This window comes from Rana temporaria, chromosome 5 (assembly GCF_905171775.1).
Source record: "Rana temporaria chromosome 5, aRanTem1.1, whole genome shotgun sequence".
NCBI classification, from domain to species: Eukaryota; Metazoa; Chordata; class Amphibia; order Anura; family Ranidae; genus Rana; species Rana temporaria.
The window spans coordinates 103,163,152-103,182,225 of record NC_053493.1 but is presented as its reverse complement, the minus strand read 5'-3'; the positions used below and the strand labels follow the sequence as shown (position 1 = coordinate 103,182,225).

The 19,074-nt window shown below is 40.6% G+C and overlaps 1 protein-coding gene across 5 annotated transcripts in view; it reads left to right on the top strand.

The window, feature by feature from the left end:
• The window catches only part of TBC1D5 (TBC1 domain family member 5), a 723,038-nt gene that overhangs the window by 545,669 nt on the left and 158,295 nt on the right, over positions 1–19,074 (top strand). For all 5 annotated transcript variants that reach the window (XM_040352961.1, XM_040352959.1, XM_040352957.1 and 2 more), the window contains one exon: positions 5,687–5,793. In XM_040352961.1, the coding sequence (XP_040208895.1) occupies positions 5,687–5,793 (107 nt within the window). The remainder of the gene's footprint in view (positions 1–5,686; positions 5,794–19,074) is intronic.

The window sequence follows — 19,074 nt, the reverse complement described above, 5'->3', positions numbered from 1 at the left end:
ATAAAATGTTTGCTTTTAAGTAATGATGTAGTGGTTAGCCATCATCAGAAGCACTAGGGGTCCATATACTGAACCCTCAAATTAGATCACAGATAGAACAGTTTGAATTTTGCTATTGCCTCTTTAAGAGGGCTTCATTCCTTCTTTGATGAATCGCTGTACACTTACATTTAAATAGAGATATACAATTGTGGCATTGATAAAAACAGTATAATGTAAATAATGACACTGTGATTAATCACCTGGAATACTCAGGGTTTAATACATAAAAGTTTAGAAGCACACCACAGTTCATTTAATTTAACATTAATATATAATTATGTTTAGCTAACATATATCTTTTCCCATGCTGTCATCTTTGTACTTGTGCAAGAAACCAATCACTAAATTTGATAGGAATTATTTAGGTCAAATTAATTTATAAGGGGAAGTTTTGACACTATTGACGAGAAAACTTTTGTGAAAAGTGCTAACAAATGTTCATTTTTTTTTTTACGGAGCTTAAATTGAATTATTCAGTTTAATGGTTTTGCCTAGTCTATAATATTTACATTACTCGCAGGACTTAATTCATTATTTCCAGTTATATTTTAATTTTAGGTGGAACCTGGTGACCCGAGTCTTAGATATACATACAGCAAGGGGCCCCCAGTAGTTTAAATACACTGTGCATGGGCTACAACAAAATGACTGCTCAGCCTGCCTCTTTGAGGAAAACTAATGTGATTATCTCTTTAGTTGTTCTTGGGGAAGGCGGCTCAGCAGCCATTTTGTTGTAGGCCATATTCTGGAAAAAGGCCAGGTGTGTTAACATTGGGAGAATTTCCGCCAGGCTTCATGGATGACAGAAAAGACCTACGAGTATGGCATTTGCATTAAAATAGACGTTTTTTTTTAGTTTTCTTCTGCTAGTCATACTTACCTCGTTGGATGCAGCATCAGACCGATGCTGCATCTGTCCCCTGGCGTCTCTGCACTGAGAACCGAGCCACCGAACACCGCTGATGGCTCAGTTCTCACTCCTCCCCGAACAGAGCGATGCTGTCAGTCAGCATTGCTTCTACTCTACTTCTCTGCTTTCATTGGAGCGCTGAGCCCCATGGAGGGGCAGGGAGCGACCGTCTCAGCGGCCATCAATCAAGGCAGCTGGTGAATCCAGACTTGAACGTCAGGCTGACGCGCCACCTTGACTGATGGCAGGGATGTCAGCGGCGAGCGGACTTCAGATCACTCTCCAATGAAAACTGGTCAGAGGAGTGCAAAACGAATTTCACTCCTGTGAACCATAGGAGAAGCCCAGTCTATAAAGCTCAGGCTGGACTTCTCCTTTAAACAATATTTTTTCAAGCGGTACAGTTCTATGTTAAACTTCTGGGACCCGTTGTCTGCATGGGCTCGCTTATGTAAAAGGTGAACTTTGCCTTTTATGGGCCCTAAATTTATTATTGGCCTGCCAGAAATCCCTATTGTTAGCATCTGGCACCAGCGGATCCCTTCTCCGGCACACAATCGCACGGGTGAGCTGGGAGAAGCACCAGGAGGACGCCCCCCCTCCCGCTGCCTGTAAGAATGATCAAGTGGCTGAATAGCCGCTATGAACATTCTTATGGTGCAGGAAATCGCCGCCTCTCAAAAGAAGATATCTGAGCGATGCCTGTAGCTGCAGGCATCATTCAGATATCATCACTCAAACCCAACGACATCATATGACGTTGGGCGGGCGGCAATCGGTTAAGGATTAACCCCTTAACGCCCGCCGCACGACTATTTACATCCGCACAATGGCACGGACAGGCAGAAGGACGTATATATACGTCCTTGCCTTCTAGCGGGTGGGGGGTCCGATCGGGACCCCCCCCCCCCCCGCTGCGTGCGGCGGGCGGATTCCCTCGGGGAGCGATCCGGGACGACGGCGCGGCTATTCGTTTATAGCCGCTCCGGCGCGATTGCTCCCCGGAGCTGAAGAACGGGGAGAGCCGTATGTAAACACGGCTTCCCCGTGCTTCACTGTGGCGGCGCATCGATCGTGTCATCCCCTTTATAGGGGAGACACAATCGATGACGTCAGACCTACAGCCACACCCCCCTACTGTTGTAAACACACACTAGGTGAAGCCTAAAACGTTCAGCGCCCCCTGTGGTTAACTCCCAAACTGCAACTGTCATTTTCACAATAAAGAATGCAATTTAAATGCATTTTTTGCTGTGAAAATGACAATGGTCCCAAAAATGTGTCAAAATTGTCCGAAGTGTCCGCCATAATGTCGCAGTCATGAAAAAAATCGCTGATCGCCGCCATTAATAGTAAAAAAAAATTTTTTTATAAAAATGCAATACAAATATCCCCTATTTTGTAAACGCTATACATTTTGCGCAAACCAATCTATAAACGCTTATTGCGATTTTTTTTTACCAAAAATAGGTAGAAGAATACGTATCGGCCTAAACTGAGGAAAAAAAAATGTTATATATGTTTTTGGGGGATATTTATTATAGCAAAAAGTAAAAAATATTGAATTTTTTTCAAAATTGTCACTCTATTTTTGTTTATAGCACAAAAAATAAAAACCGCAGAGGTGATTAAATCCCACCAAAAGAAAGCTCTTTTTGTGGGGAAAAAAGGATGTCAATTTTGTTTGGGAGCCACGTCGCACGAGCGCGCAATTGTCTGTTAAAGCGACGCAGTGCCGAATTGTAAAAACGCCTTTGGGCATTTAGCAGCATATTGGTCCGGGGCTTAAGTGGTTAAAGGGGGTTTTAAAACCTCTACCTAAGAAAAAAAAATCATATTTTCTGATAGATGCACTGACATTATAGAACCCCCTTTTTATCCCTTGGTAAAAGTGGCCCAAGTTGAGAATTATTTATGCTATAAATACAGGTAAAAGATAGAATACATTTGGCGTATTATGTTTTTTGGAAGCAAGTAATAAGTAACTTTGTTCTTCTTCAGCTTTAAAAGATAAAGGATTAACAGAAAGTACACTTGTTTCAGTATGCCAGCAGATAGTATTGTTTCAGGCAGTCAATATGGTATACTAAACAAGCATCATTAATAGGCTTTGCTTTGACAGCCACAGCAGATGGATTGCTTGCACTTCGATTGGAGAAAAAAATGCAGTTTTCATAGGCCTGCCTTGAATGATGGGTTTAGTAATTGCCCTTGTAAAATGTATGATTTTGGAAAAGAAAATAAGAATGGGAAAAAGCAGTGCTTAAGACAAAAGTAACAAATTAAATACAGGTATTGTTTTTTGTCAGACAAAAAATAAATTACTGTGGAAAGGTTACTTAGACTCTGTCGTTGTTTTTTTTTAACCATGTTTAATGTGACATTAAATAGGAGTTTATTGAAACAATGTGCAGGTCAAGCTATTCTTTTAATTGTTGTTAAACCAAGTGCCACTGGTCTACGGTGAACTGTTTAGAGCATGTATGTGTGAAAAAAAAATGTAAATTGTGTGGTTGGTACAATGTTCTATCTCTTAAACACTTTAAAGGCCTAGCTTCTGCACAAGTTTAAATAAAGTATAAAGTGTAGCGCTGTAAATGAGAAAATATGGAGCAAACCATCAATGCAAAATGACGTGGGTAAAACCTTAGGAAAATGTGGCTATTACCAATGTGCACAAAAACATATATAGTACTAGACCCTGTTCAGATATGAGCACTGTATATACTCAAAAATAGAAAAAGTATACTTATATTATGTAAAAAAAAATCAGCATAAATGCCGTGAAAATCCAAACAACTGTGAAATAAAGCAATCTACTTAAAATAAATGGCCAGAGTCCAAAGTTATGAGCACTAGACAGTTCAACAGTAAATATCCAAGTGGGGGGAGACTTGTCCAAAGTCGCACTGTACTTGGTGCTTCAAGTTATATATACTTGGTTTACTATAGGAAGTGTCACCCAGGAGTGCCTTCACCTTTGGACAGGGGGAAGAGAAATTACGGTGGTGGATCACCAACGCTTGTTCACACCAAGGCCTCGTAAGGACTGGATCTACAGAATACCTCCTTTTCTCCACTCGAAACAGACCTCAATATCCGATCAGCTGTTAAACCGTCAGGATCTGGAATACCGGAACCGAATGTGCCAGGCTAGGACTCCGCCAAACTGTCCGGGAGAGTGCGGGATGAGGAGACGGCTGGAGGAGGGGAAGGAGCGGCGTCACGTGACTTCCTATAGTACACCAAGTATATATCACTTGAAGCACCAAGTACAGTGCGACTTTGGACAAGTCTCCCCCCACTTGGATATTTACTGTTGAACTCTGGCCATTTATTTTATGTAAATATGTTTATTTCACAGTGGTTAAGATGCACTATTTTTGGTGGTGTTTGGATTTTCACTGCATTTATGCTGATTTTCTATTTTTAAGTATATACACTGCTCATATCTGAACAGGGTCTAGTACTATATATTTTTTGGTGCACATTGGGAATAGCCACATTTTCCCATGGTTTCACCCACGTCATTTTGCATTGATGGTTTGCTCCATATTTTCTCATTTACAGCGCTACACTTTATACTTTATTTGCACTATCACAATTTGTGTCTGATTGTAGTGTTTAGCTGCTATTTCTTGTTTCTGGCGCAATATCTGATTTTTTATTTCTGCACGTTTAGCCTAAAACTGGCCATTGGCGGTTCAAATCTGGGCCAGTTCAGCGGAGACTAGCTGAGATTCAAACCATGTATGGGCAGGCTGATTGTACCCAAGTGGGTACAACCAGCCTGTCAAATTATTCATGCGATTCGATTCCCATACCCCCACCGCCCGCATGCCAGGAAAACACAATAATGTCACAAGAGGGATTCCCCCATCAGCGCTGACTGTGTTGATGGGGGAATCAAGCAGTCTATGGCCAACCTAATACATTCAATATTATACATTTGTTTCAGTTTCCACCCTCTAACTTCCTTCTCCTCAAAATTATCCTCAAAGTCCCAATTATCCTCTCTTTGTCTTTCATTGTAGTCAGGTCACACCTTAAAGCAAAGTTCCATCGGCTCACGGGTGCTTCCACCACCATTGCCTACAAGGGAAACCAGCAGTGAAGCTTTGGGGCTTCAAAGCCGGTTCCCTTCTGAGCTCTGCTTTCTGAATGGCCCAGCAGCGGGGGAAAGAGGAGGGGGGCCAAACTTCAAAGTGATCTCCTAATGGCGAGATCTCTCGGAAGTGGGGATGGGTACCTGTCAAAAACAGCCCCACTGTAAGGCCCAGTTCACGCTGCTGGCACGACTTGCATACACATTTTTTAACAGAAGTCAATGCAGTGTCACACCAAAAGTAGTGCAAGCGTCCTTTTCTAAGTTGGAGCGACTCAAGTATTCAACTATTATAAACAATAAAAAACGCCAAAGTCTTAGGTGGCTTGGCTATGTGATGAGATTGGAGAAGAGATTCTGAAGATTTATTAAGGATTATTTACTAAGACAGACAAGGGAGAGATGAAGACCAATTAAGAGATGGTGTGGAATAGAGCCTAGGAAATTGTAGTCTGAGGGTGGAGAATAAAAGCAATTCGTAGGATGGATTGGACCACAACTGTACAAGAGATTTTAAGGGCTGTGGTACACAGAGAGAGTTTGGTTGTTACATTACACTTTTATGTCTGTGAAAATTCATTGCTTTTTCTCTAACGGGTTGCATGTATATCTCATTTCTTTACTTCTAGTAATCTCCAGCAACTATCAGACGTGTCTGGGCCTTCTGATGCATTACCCACCCATTGGTGACATACATTCCCTTATTCTCAAGGCTCTGTTTCTGAGAGACCCAAAGGTATGTTATCTCTACAAGCCTGTTTTCTTCAGTGCCTAAAGAACATAAACAATTATACTATCAAAGTGTGCAAATGTGTTTTATACAGAGCTTACTTGGCAGCTAGCAATAGACATTAGCATAAAGTTTTGGGACCTCATGGAGAGATTACGTCTGGAGGCTGTCATCTACTATCTGTAGTGACAGCGGTACATATCATTAATCACAGAGGGTGCATTTAGAGGGGGGAGGAACTTAAAGGATGTTTTAGATTCATATTAATTGTGCACTGTACAGCAACAAGTACACCAGAAGTTTTTAAGGCAAACAGCAAAGGGTAAATGACTGTTCACATAGTAATGATCATTCATTTTAATGCTTTCCTTTGACACAACATACCCATGTACTGGTGAAAAACAGGTTTACATTTTAGTTCCATGCATAGCAAGATGTCCATGAAATAGCTCTTCTTCTTTCCTTCATATCAAGGAATAATCACATCTACATCTCCAAACCGTGTTCTTGCCTTTTTTTTAGGCATAGACACAAAAGTTATTTAAACTCAATCTGTTATTTTATTTTATAGTATTTTTCTCCCAAAAAGTATATTTCACAAATTCACAAACATATACATTACATATTATCACCATGGAGTGGAATTATTATTTTGTTACATACAACTGTTTTTTTTTTTTTTTTGTACTTAACCCACAACAGTAAAACCAGTCTGTATATGCAGTAAAGCATGCTTCTTATACTCACTGTGGAACCTAAGGGGTTAATCCTCTGAATTGTGTAAAAGTCTGTTTGCGCAGGTCCTCCTCTTCCTCCACTGACTCCAGAACAGGTTCAGATAGTACAGAGCCTTTGGAGTCAGGCTGCACATGCTCAGTTTGGTGTGTATTGCTGGGGAGTGCATGTGATCAGCACAGGGACAATCAGCACTGTCCAGACAGAGCATCAGGGGTCCTGCAGCCTCATAGGACAGTCAGAGGAGAATGAAAACTCCTCCTACAAGCTTTAATCACACACTCATAGAAGTCTTAATGCTGCTATATACTGCTGATGAGAAAGGGTATTTAGCAGTTTATATTTACTAATATAATTGCATGTCCATGTTCTGTGTACTGTGGGAGACCAGATATAGTAAATGCAGGGTCCTGGGTATAGTAACACTTTAAGTAAAGTTTTATTATCATGTTCTCCATAAACGGAAGAGAACATATTTAAAAGTCAGTGGGATGTCACAGAGGTACTGCAGTCTGCTCACATAATTTGAAATAAAAATATCTTTGCCACTTTGCACATTATTTTATATATACTGGGATTCTGCACTTGCCAAATATGCTGCAGGAATCTCCCCCCCCCCCCCCACTGAGTCTGGCTGCATCCATTTTAACTGTGAGCAGCTGAATCTGCTGCCTGTTCACTTCCTAGATTTACACAGACACACATCTCCAGCTCTGCAGCTCTCATTGGTCCTTATGACTCATCCCCCCTCCCTTCCTAGAAAACTCTCACGAGAGTGAGAGAGCTGTGCATGATGTCATAAGCCATGACCACCTCATTTAAAGTCCCATGGGTGACTCCTTTTTGTATAAGCCTAGGCTTTTTACCAGACAAGAAACAGAAAGTGGGCTGTATAAGGTATTCACTGGCAGAAAAAAATGCTTTACTATTCAAAGTTAAAACAAGGGCAGAGGATTTAATAGATGGAAAGATGAAAAAAGTTCCGCTTTAACATTGCATTACATTGTATGAAAACACAAAATATTTGAAAATGATAACAAAATTATTGGGTCAACAGTTGTGTTATGGCCTTTGCAATAGTTGTCAATCTTGTGTTTTTATCAGTAGTATAACACTTCTACTCTAAAATAAGACCCGAGGCTGTCTTCAGTGGTGAATCTACAGGAGTTAGATTTTTCCTAAATGTAGCCAGCTCACACAGATTATGTAATACGTTTTCCAATTGTTTTTTTGTAGGATAGTAATCTCTTCCATCGGGTGTATATTATTTACTTACAATAGTCTTTCAGCCACTGGTGGTGGTCTAGAGGTCCTCCGGAATTTTAGGATCAAACTCTTGGCTGCATTTAGGAATAGAATATCATTACTTACTTGTGAGCAGACTCAGATGTATTGTAGAATACCAGTAATCAAGGGTCCTGTGAAGGAATCACATTAGTCATGTTTGTTAATCATTTGAAAATCAGTACCCAAAAAGGTTTTATTAGATAACATGAGAGTATAAGAAAGGATGCCCAAGATAATCCACACCTCCAAAACAATGGCGAGGTCCGAGAATCCCATCTACCTAGACGCATTGGGTCTCTATACCATTAGACAAGAATCTTAAATTTGCTTTCTGATATATATTAGTAAAAATAGAAGATGTGTGGGTCAAGGGAATAATGTGGCATTTGTATCCTGCAGTAAGATTATGGTAGGAATCTTGTTCCCAGTGGGCAAAGTAGTCAGCGAGGGTGGCATGTCATTTCATGCTAAAATTAGTATTTTTCTGTGGTGGGCAAAAACACCTTTTCAATCAGGTTAGGAGAGTTTGAATTTTTTGGTGGTTGGGAAAAGATTTTGGCAAAGCCATTTTCAAACTTCTAGAGGTACGTAATCCCAGTGATTTCAAGTACTGGAGAGGTGAGGGACCTTTCCACCTTTAGTTACATTATGTAATTCTAGCCTGAAAAGTTAGTATTCAAAACTGGATTCTGAGTTTCTTAGGCCAGGTAAATTCAATGATATACAAGTTTGGAGATCTAATGAAGTTCAATGGAAGTGATGCATGTAGCAGTTGGTACATATACAAGATACAGGGTAGCACATTTATCTGTATAATTCCAGTACCTCCGGATGAAAGTTAGATCTTTGCCCAGGTACCTTAAAGGAGTTGTAAAGGAATTTTTTTTTTGCCTAAAATTAATGTCTGCAAGGTAGACAGACATAATAGTGTAATGATTCTGTTAAAAAACGAGTAAATACCTATTCAATTCCTTCATCTATATCACCTCCGGCATTCTAGTTTATGTTCTCTCATTCACTTCCTGGTTTGCATCGCTCGTTCATGTAAGAACTACATTTCCCAGTATGCATTGCGGCACGCCCAGTAATTCACACCTCCTTGAAGTCTCTAACACGTAGAGAGCATCCTGCCACGCAGATGTAGTTCCCAGGAGGGGGTGAGCACGTTACTGACCACCGCAGTAAAGCCGCCCATCACGATGGTCAGTAAAATCAGACAAGCAGGAAGTGAACAGAGCAGAGAAGAAATAGAGCAACTTCTGAGCAAAAACGAACAATGAGGAAGTGAAAAGAGGAATGTCTGCAAGTAAAGGATGCTTATTATGAAAAAAAAAAAATTCCTTTACAACCCCTTTAAGGTTTTTCCTTCTAGGTGAATGAAAACTGAACTTGTAGCTGGTAAGCCCTAGTAATAGGAAGTCCTGTATTCTGGTTTTCTGATTTTGTGTAGGTAATTTGAAAATGTTAAAAGTTCTCCATATCTATGGAATTATTGCATAAGTATCGGCAAGATGTTGAGGTTTGCATGCAAAAGGACATCAGCCTCTAAAGCAGTAATTTTCTAATCAGCTTGTTCTATGCATATTCCCAGAGGAATATGCATAGTTTGAGGCATCAAGCCAAACTTTTTGCATAGCAGAAAGCAGTAACTTTGTATAGCAGAGGATCTTTCCCCTCTTTAGGGAAATTGGTGATATGTGCTAGTTTTGGGAGAAAAGGGGAGTTGTGGAAAATATGGCGCACAAATTTGTTTAGCCAGTTCCCTTCTGTCCTATAGTCAAATGATCGCTGGGCAGGGCCTTTGTAATTTGTGGTGGACGTTATATGAAGTCCTTCTGGAATGTGCCTTGGGCTCCCCACAGGCCAAGCTGTGGCATGTTCTGTCCCCGGCTGTGTCCACTGGACACAGCCGTTGATAGTTCACTGTACTTGGCTGCTCCAATAGAGAATTTTTTTAGTTTGTCAGTTAATTTCTATAAGGAGATTTGGAGTGCTGTCAGTTTAAGATAATTGTCTAACCTCTCCTTGTGTACAGTTTCAAGCCTAGTGATGAATTTAAGTAATGTGCCCTTATGAACCATAAGTTGCCATTCAAGTTTAGAGTTTTGGGTTATTCTTTTTCTTCTTATGTTAGCTTTGTATGTTTCCCATGGTGTGTAGTGAGATGCTCATCCATTATCATTTTCTTTATAAAAGGATTGTACATTTAATTTCAAGGAATCTAGAAATATCGGATGGTTAAGAAGGATTTTCTCTGATCTCCAAGTATAGGATTGTTTTATCATGATTGGCTATCCTTATTTCCACACTTATTGGTGTGTGGTCCAACAGTGTGACATTATGAATAGTGGCAGAAGTGTCCTGATGCATATGAAAGTGGTTAACAAGCACCTGATCTAGTCTAGAAAATGTGGAATGTATCATAGAAATGAATGTGAAGTTTTTCACTGTGGTGTGTAAGATTCTGCACACATCCGACATCTGCATTTTGTGTAGGGCATTTTCCTATTTAGCTTATAGTGGCCTGTTAAAGTGCAGAGATATCTAAAAGGCTGTTTAGACACATGTGATCCTCCGCCAGTACGATAAGGCCGTACTGAACACCTTCCAGTTAAGCAAGTGTAAAAGTTAGAAAGGCAATTTGATTTTTAATAGCACAATACATATTTGCTATGAACACTTTAGTTTCACCTGCTTTACATTTGAAGAACTAGAATCTTCCTGTGGCCTCTCGTAGCTCACCATCTAGTATGAATAGATTGAACTTGTCACCCTATATGATCGGCACCTGATGGGGTTAGCAAATTGCCAGCTAGGCAGTTTGGGAGAAAATAACCTAGGTGGAGCACTCGTCATACATTGAGAACTACAAGTACGTTTATTGCGGTGGCATTATTTATTCAGTTTGGTTTTTAGTTTATTCATTCATAGATCTTTGTGAATGAATGATGCAGCTGTGCAGACAAAGCCAACTTTAAAAGTTACAGCTACAGGGGAGAGGTACACCCACCTTCTGTCAGGGGTGTGGTGGGAGGTGCTCAGGAGGGGTGAGGGTTGGGATGCTTAGCAACATGTCAGCAACACCTTAAATATGGGTGTAATATGTAACATATTTCTAAAGTTAGAGATCGCATTTAAGCTTTGAAAGTGAAAGTTAGAAGCTGAATTGTTGCCTTGCACAGCTGCTCCAAATTCCATCTGCTCAAGCCTTAGTAAATTCCTCACATTGTATTTTGATGAATGTAATTGGTTAATTTAAGTAGCTACAGTATTTGTCATACTAATTTCTTTTTTATTTCACATTCCATTGACATTTTTCTACATTGTTACCTGCTGGCCAAATGGTCTAGTGAAAGTAACAGTGATGAGGTTTGGGATACACTATAACACTGCCAGGGGTTCTTACAAGAGTTGATTTATAAGGAAACCTCTCAGTAAAGAAAGAAAATCATAACATGAAAGTACCATCATCCTATCATAATTTGAATAGAGGTAAGATTTATCTGGGACCCCAGAGACCCAGAAAAACCAAGGCAAATGGGCAAGGGCTATTGGACTATGTCGGTACTTAGGTAAATCAGTTATCAGTAGAGTATGATAGAGGTAAAAAAGTTCAATTTATTTAAACATAACATAAATAACTTGAGAAATACACAGTGTTTTAAAATTACAGAGATGGTAGTGTAAAACAATTGATTATACGTATAATCAATTGTTTTACACTACCATCTCTGTAATTTTAAAACACTGTGTATTTCTCAAGTTATTTATGTTATGTTTTAATATATTGAACTTTTTTACCTCTATCATACTCTACTGATAACTGATTTACCTAAGTACCGACATAGTCCAATAGCCCTTGCCTATTTCCCTTGGTTTTTCTGGGTCTCTGGGGTCCCAGATAAATCTTACCTCTATTCTTCTTACAAGAGTTACCTTTTATTCATATGGTGTAAACGTGCTTTGTAGCAACAGTGATATGTATGCATAAAGACTGGTAAAAAAATTAAAAGGCACAGTACAATAACTGCTACTGCAACTACTCAAACACCTCCAGCAGTGTTATTGTTTGTCAAAACCCCTGTCACTGTTTGGCCAGGCAGCTTGGTCTGCTCTAAATGTTGAGAAAAATAAAGACGTGTGAATTGTAAATTGACTGATATACTGAATACAATCAATTCATGTATTAGCAACATACAATTATTGGAATATTTTAATTTCAATAATGGTCCTTTAGGTTTATACTAGGATGACTGGAGTTATCCATAGATCTGCAAATGTTTTCTACCCTCCATAGTTTAGTATTGTGATCTTTATATGACCTTCTTGGTGTTTACTAGCTTACTTCGTTACGAGAGAAAAACTTAAAACCCAATTAGAAACAAAAAAGTCATAGAGGATGTGAACATATTGTTTTCTCTAAATAGCCAGATGTTCCTTTGAGTCCTGGAGGCAGTAAGGCCTAAGAAATAAAAGGTTTGAAACTATTGTTTTAAGTTAACGGTGAATTTCGAAAATCTGCCTCTTCCCTTTAGCAAATAAAATTCTAATACAGCACCATAAGCATAGTAATATTTTGTTGCTGCACATCTATATCCTGCTTTCATTGATTTTAAAAGTGTTAACCTTATCACAATGAGTAATACCTACTGCATTGCTAAATTTGTGTAACAAGCATTAACATTTTAAATTAGCAACTAAGAACAAAACAAGTGCTTTCCTTTAATTTTATGACCATTTATGTCTATAAAGATAGCCAGAAGTGAGTTTAGCAGTAAATGTTTCTGTCATAAATTGTGTTCACTGAGTGTTTAAATGTAACTCTTTTGAGTTCCATGGGTATATAATTCATTTTTTTTTTTTTTAGTTTAAGACTATTCATCTTATTCATTAAAGAGTTCTTCATTCCAAAGTGCCATATAAAAGTACAAGGCATGGCTAAGAAAAATAAAAAACGTCATTAGTAAATGATTATTTACCTCAGTAGATTTATAATCATATGTGTAGTATGGGGTCCTGTCTTTAAATGTTTGTTACATAAACCTGTATAGTATCTCCTTTATTGTTTAGACAGATTTATGATACATGATGCTGTGATTTTCTATGTTTTGTTGTTAGTTTTCTATGCTGCCTTTAAATTTGTTGTTACTGTATAATGGCCATTATACAGTATGTGGTGGTTGTTCACTATACTGCATTTATAATATTGATTTTGTCAATACTTGCTTGTATGTAGCTTTGCTTAGTTTTAAAGTGATACTAAAGCTTTGTTTATAAAAAAAATAACAAACATGTCATACTTACCTTCATTGTGCAGATCGTTTTGCACAGAGTGGCCCAGATGGTCCTCTTCTGGGGTCCCTCGGCGGCTCCTCCCAGGCATTAGATAACCCCCTAGGAGAAGCTCTCTCCTGAGGAGGGTTATCTTGCGGGTACACTCCTGAGTCATTCATTCGGCGTCCATAGACGCCGAGTGTATGACTCGGCCCCTCCCCCCAGCGCCCGTGTCATTGTATTTGATTGACAGCAGCGGGAACCAATAGCTGCGTTGCTAGCAATCTATCCAATCAAAGCCGGGACTCCATGGAAAGAAGGACAGTGGTGACACGCCGAGCAGATGAAGGGGCTCAGGTAAGTAAAATGGGGGGCTGGGGGGGCGGTGACTACCAGGTGTTTTTTCACCTTAATGCATAGGATGCATTAAGGTGAAAAAACACAAGCCTTTACAACCCCTTCAAGTAGTGTGTTACACATAGTATATTACATATCTTAGGTAAAGTGAACTCCTGCGCTGTCTAGAATGAGGGGAGCAAGGAAAGGGGACAAAAAACGGGGGTACTGCTGCAAATATAAAGAAGGTCTACCTTAATAGACAAGAAGTGATATATAAAAAACAAGTAAAAATATTGCGCTGTACAGTGATATACAAAATGGATATAGATATATATAAATATACATACATACACACAAATATGTATGGGTGAATGAAAGAAACAACGTGAAAGTGACACTTAAATGACAGTGAGTAACAATGTTGAACAGTCCCTGTTCAGGGACACAACGCAAAAGGTCCAGAAAAACAAAGATCCAGCCATATAAAGATACAGTTCATCAACACTTGATCCGATCAATGCAGTGATGTAAACTTAAAAAATATTAAAATAAAAATAGTTCAGAGAAGAGAGGCCTCGTATCCGGAAATGGGTGAGAGACAGAAGGTAAGCCGTAACCAAGATCTCATATATACACCTCTAGTGGTCCCAGCAGTTCACCTCGGATCTGGCAAGTCGGACTGAGTCGGCCTAGTCCTAGTGAATGTAGTCCGGAACTAAGTATCAGATGCGAGTCTCTGTATAGTTCGATGCATGAAAAACATAGAAGGCAAATACCGAATGGTGTAATAACGTCACAGAAGGGGGGGAAAGCCTTGATCCTAACCAGTGGAGATGCACTCACATATAGGAAAAAGCGAAGGGCTTATCTCCACGAGCGCCAAGCTCGTCAGTCCCTCCTTCCTCTCCTTATCCAGTTCTCCAATATGTCAAGCTAGGAGTCCTGTGTCTCAATTGGCTCACAGCTGGCTCTAGGAGTCTAATACCTCAAGTCCTGATGCATATAGATGTGGGTCTCGATGGTACATGTAAGACAGAGCAGAAGGACATGAAGCCTAGTCGTGTGATACCATATGTAACATGGGACCCCCAGGAGACCCAAATAGCGATGCACTCAAGCCCCTTTTTCACCACTTTATGTGAGTGCATCGCTATTTGGGTCTCCTGGGGGTCCCATGTTACATATGGTATCACACGACTAGGCTTTATGTCCTTCTGCTCTGTCTTACATGTACCATCGAGACCCACATCTATATGCATCAGGACTTGAGGTATTAGACTCCTAGAGCCAGCTGTGAGCCAATTGAGACACAGGACTCCTAGCTTGACATATTGGAGAACTGGATAAGTAGAGGAAAGAGGGACTGACGAGCTCGGCGCTCGTGGAGATAAGCCCTTAGCTTTTTCCTATATGTGAGTGCATCTCCACTGGTTAGGATCAAGGCTTTCCCCCCCCTTCTGTGACGTTATTACACCATTCGGTATTTGCCTTCTATGTTTTTCATGCATCGAACTATACGGAGACTCGCATCTGATACTTAGTTCCGGACTACATTCACTAGGACTAGGCCGACTCAGTCCGACTTGCCAGATCCGAGGTGAACTGCTGGGACCACTAGAGGTGTATATATGAGATCTTGGTTACGGCTTACCTTCTGTCTCTCACCCATTTCCGGATACGAGGCCTCTCTTCTCTGAACTATTTTTATTTTAATATTTTTTAAGTTTACATCACTGCATTGATCGGATCAAGTGTTGATGAACTGTATCTTTATATGGCTGGATCTTTGTTTTTCTGGACCTTTTGCGTTGTGTCCCTGAACAGGGACTGTTCAACATTGTTACTCACTGTCATTTAAGTGTCACTTTCACGTTGTTTCTTTCATTCACCCATACATATTTGTGTGTATGTATGTATATTTATATATATCTATATCCATTTTGTATATCACTGTACAGCGCAATATTTTTACTTGTTTTTTATATATTACATATCTTGATGTATTCTTATTGAAAGAGATTACATTTGGAATTTGCAACCTGTTATTATAGACTTGAAGAACTGTGTTCTGTCCTCGATACAAGTTTCCCTGTGTGTAACTTGACATGCAGCTAAACCCTCATATTTTGCAATAAGCCAGACTGAGTGTCATTTTAAATCTTTGTTCACAAAACTATTGAGAAAAAACAAATACAGATACAGTGCGGAAAATAATTATTTCATCCCCTGCATATTTTGTACATTTGTCCACTTACAAAGAAATGAGAGGTCTATATTTTTTATCAAAGGTGTATTTTAAATGATAGAGACAGAATATCAACCAAAAATCCAGAAAAAAAAACATAAAACAAATGCAGTACATTAAGTTGCAGTTCAGTGAGTAAAATAAGTATTTGTTCCCCAAGCAAACCATGACTTAGTGCTTGAAAGAGAAACCCTTTTTGGCAAGCACAGAGGTAAGACGTGTCTTGTAGTTGGTTATCAGGTTTGTACACATTTTAGGAGGGATTTTGGTCCACTGTTCTTTACAGATCTTTTCTAAATCCTTAAGGTTTCTTGGCTGTCTATTCACAACTCAATATTTCAGCTCCCTCCATAATTTTTCTTTAGGATTAATGTCTGGCAACTGACTAAGCTACTCCCTGCCCTTATGTGCCTTTTTTGTTGCCTTGGTGGTATGTTTTGGGTCATTGTCATGCTGGAAGACTTATCCACGACCCATGTTCAGTGTTCTGGCTGGGGGAACAAGATTCTCATCCAAGATTTTACAATACATGGCCCTGTCCATGGACACAGTCGGCCTGTAGCAGAAAAACAGCCCTAAAGCATCATGGGCCAGATTCTCATACATTCGCGCTGCTCCTGGGCAGCGTAATATATGAGATCTACGTTACACCGCCGCAGGTCTACAGGTTTACATCCTGATTCTCAGAACACTTACCTGTAAACTTGCGGCGGTGTAGCGTTAGATTGCTCGTCGCAAGCCCGCCCAATTCAAATGGGGCGGGCACCATTTAAATTAGGCGCGCTCCCGCGCCGAGCGTACTGCGCATGCTCCGTCGGGTAAATTACCCGACGTGCATTGCGCTAAAAGACGTCGCCCCGACGTCATTTGCCTAGATGTATACGTAAATGGCGTCCAGCGCCATTCACGGACGTCTTACGCAAACGACGTAATTTTTATTGAATTCGACGCGGGAACGACGGCCATCGTTAACATTGGTTGCGCCTGCTAATTAGCAGGGGCAACCTTACGCGTCGGGTACGCTACGCAAACGACGTTAATTCGCTGCGTCGACCTCGCGTATGTTCGGGAATCGCCGTACTTACCTCATTTGCATAGACGACGGGGAAAAGCGACGATGCGACACCTAGCGGCGGGAAAAAAAATTACTTTTAAGATCTGACAGCGTAACAGCCTTACGCATGTCAGATCTAATGGGTACCTATGCGCAACTGATTCTGAGAATCAGTCGCATAGATACCCGGGGCCAGATGAGGTGTTACGACGGCGCTAATGGTGTTGCGCCGTCGTAACGCCTTTGAGAATCTGGCCCCATGTTTCCACCTATTTGCTTAAGTGTAGGAATGGTGTTCTTAGGGTCATAGTCAGCATCTTTCTTCCTCCAAACACAGCGAGTCAAGTTCATGCCAACAAGCTCAATTTTGGTCCCCTCTGACCACAGCACTTTCTTCCAATCTTTCTCTGAACCATTTAGATGTTCATTGCCATGACTGTACATGTGCCTTTTTAAGGAGGGGGACTCACAGAGTATGAAGGAAGAAAAATGCTGACTATGACCCTAAGAACACCATCCCTACAATCAAACGTGGGGGTGGAAACTATGCTTTGGGGCAGTTTCTCTGCTAAAGGTACAGACTGACTTTGCCGCATTGAGGTGCCAATAGATGGAGCCATGGATTGTAAAATATTGGATGAGAACCTTCTTTTATCAGCCAGAACACTGAAGATGGGTCATGGCTGGGTCTTTTCAGCATGACAATGACCCAAAACATACTGCCAAGGCAACAAAGGAGTGGATCAAGAAGAAGCACATTAAGGTCATGGAGTGGCCTAGTTAGTCTCCAGACCATAATCCTATAAAATTTATGAAGGGAGCTAAAGCTTCGAGTTGCCAAGCGACAGCCAAGAAACCTTAAGGATTTAGAGAAGGTCTGTAAAAAAGAGTGGACCAAAATCCCTCCTGAGATGTGTGCAAACCTGGTAACCAACTACAAGAAACATCTTACCTCTGTGCTTGGTAAGGGTTTCTCCACCACAAACTAAGTCATGTTTTGCTTGGGGACCAAATACTTATTTTACTCACTGAACTGCAACTCAATCTATAACATTTGTATCATGTGTTTTTTTCTGGATTTTTGGTTAATATTCTGTCTCCATTATTTCAAATACACCTATGATAACAATTATAGACCCTTCAGCTAAGAAGTTGTCAAAGTCTCCTTACCCACCCTTAGCCCTTCTGACCTAAACTAACATTGCTCCTCCTAAATAAGATAGCCACAGCCTGCTCATTGTTTATATTCTTCACCCAGTATCTTCTGCTGGTTATGCCTGTGCTGTAAGCCCACATACACTTGTATAGCACTGCCTTCCAAAACTGAAGATGCCATCCACTGCCCTTACGACTTAACTAGTATTAACGCAATGCACCAGAGTGGTCATGTGTGAAGGAGCTCTAAAACTATGGCATTAATTTGGCTAAGGCCGCGTACACACGATAGGTTAAACCGATGAAAACGGTCTGATGGACCGTTTTCATCGGTCCAAACCGATCGTGTGTGGGCGCCATAGGTTATTTAACCTTCGGTTAAAAAAAAGCAAACCTGCTTTAAAATTTAACCGATGGATTGGTAACCGATAGGTCAAAACCGATAATTAGTATGCAAAATCATGGGTTAAAAACCCGTGCATGCTCAGAATCAAGTCGATGCATGCTTGGAAGCATTGAACTTCATTTTTTTTCAGCACGTCCTCGTGTTTACGTCACCGTGTTCTGACACGATCTGTTATTTAACCTATGGTGTGTACGCGTGACGGACCATCAGTCAGCTTCATCGGTTAATCTAAGACAACTGTCCTTCAGACCGTTTTCATCGGATGGACTGATCGTGTGTACGAGGCTTTAGAGGAGCTCTGCCCCCCCCCCACCCCCCAAAAAAAACAATTAAAGGTTAGCAGCTACAAATGCTGTAGCTGCTGACTTTTACCATTAGGGTACTTACCTGTCTGGGCATCCAGCATTGTCTTCACCTGAGCCGATTCTTGAATTGACTCTCAGGTGATGCTAAGGGTAGTGAAGCCTTGCGGATTCACAGCTGATTTCCTACTGCGTTTTAGTAAATCATGCTGCGCTTTCTTAATGGGCCTGCTGCGGGGGAAAGGAGGAGGGGGCCGAGCCGGAAGTGGAAGCAGTTACCTGTCAAAACCAGGTCCCCCCCAAAGGTGCCAAATGTGGCAGTGGAGGGGAGGAGGCAGACAAGCGGAGCTTCCCCTTTTGGGTGGAGCTCCACTTTAATAATATATTGACTGGTGCATTTGACCAGCAGTTGACCACAGTATGCATTACAATGAACATGTATGGAAATGTAAAAGACATTGGGCCAGATCCACATACATCTGCGCCGGGC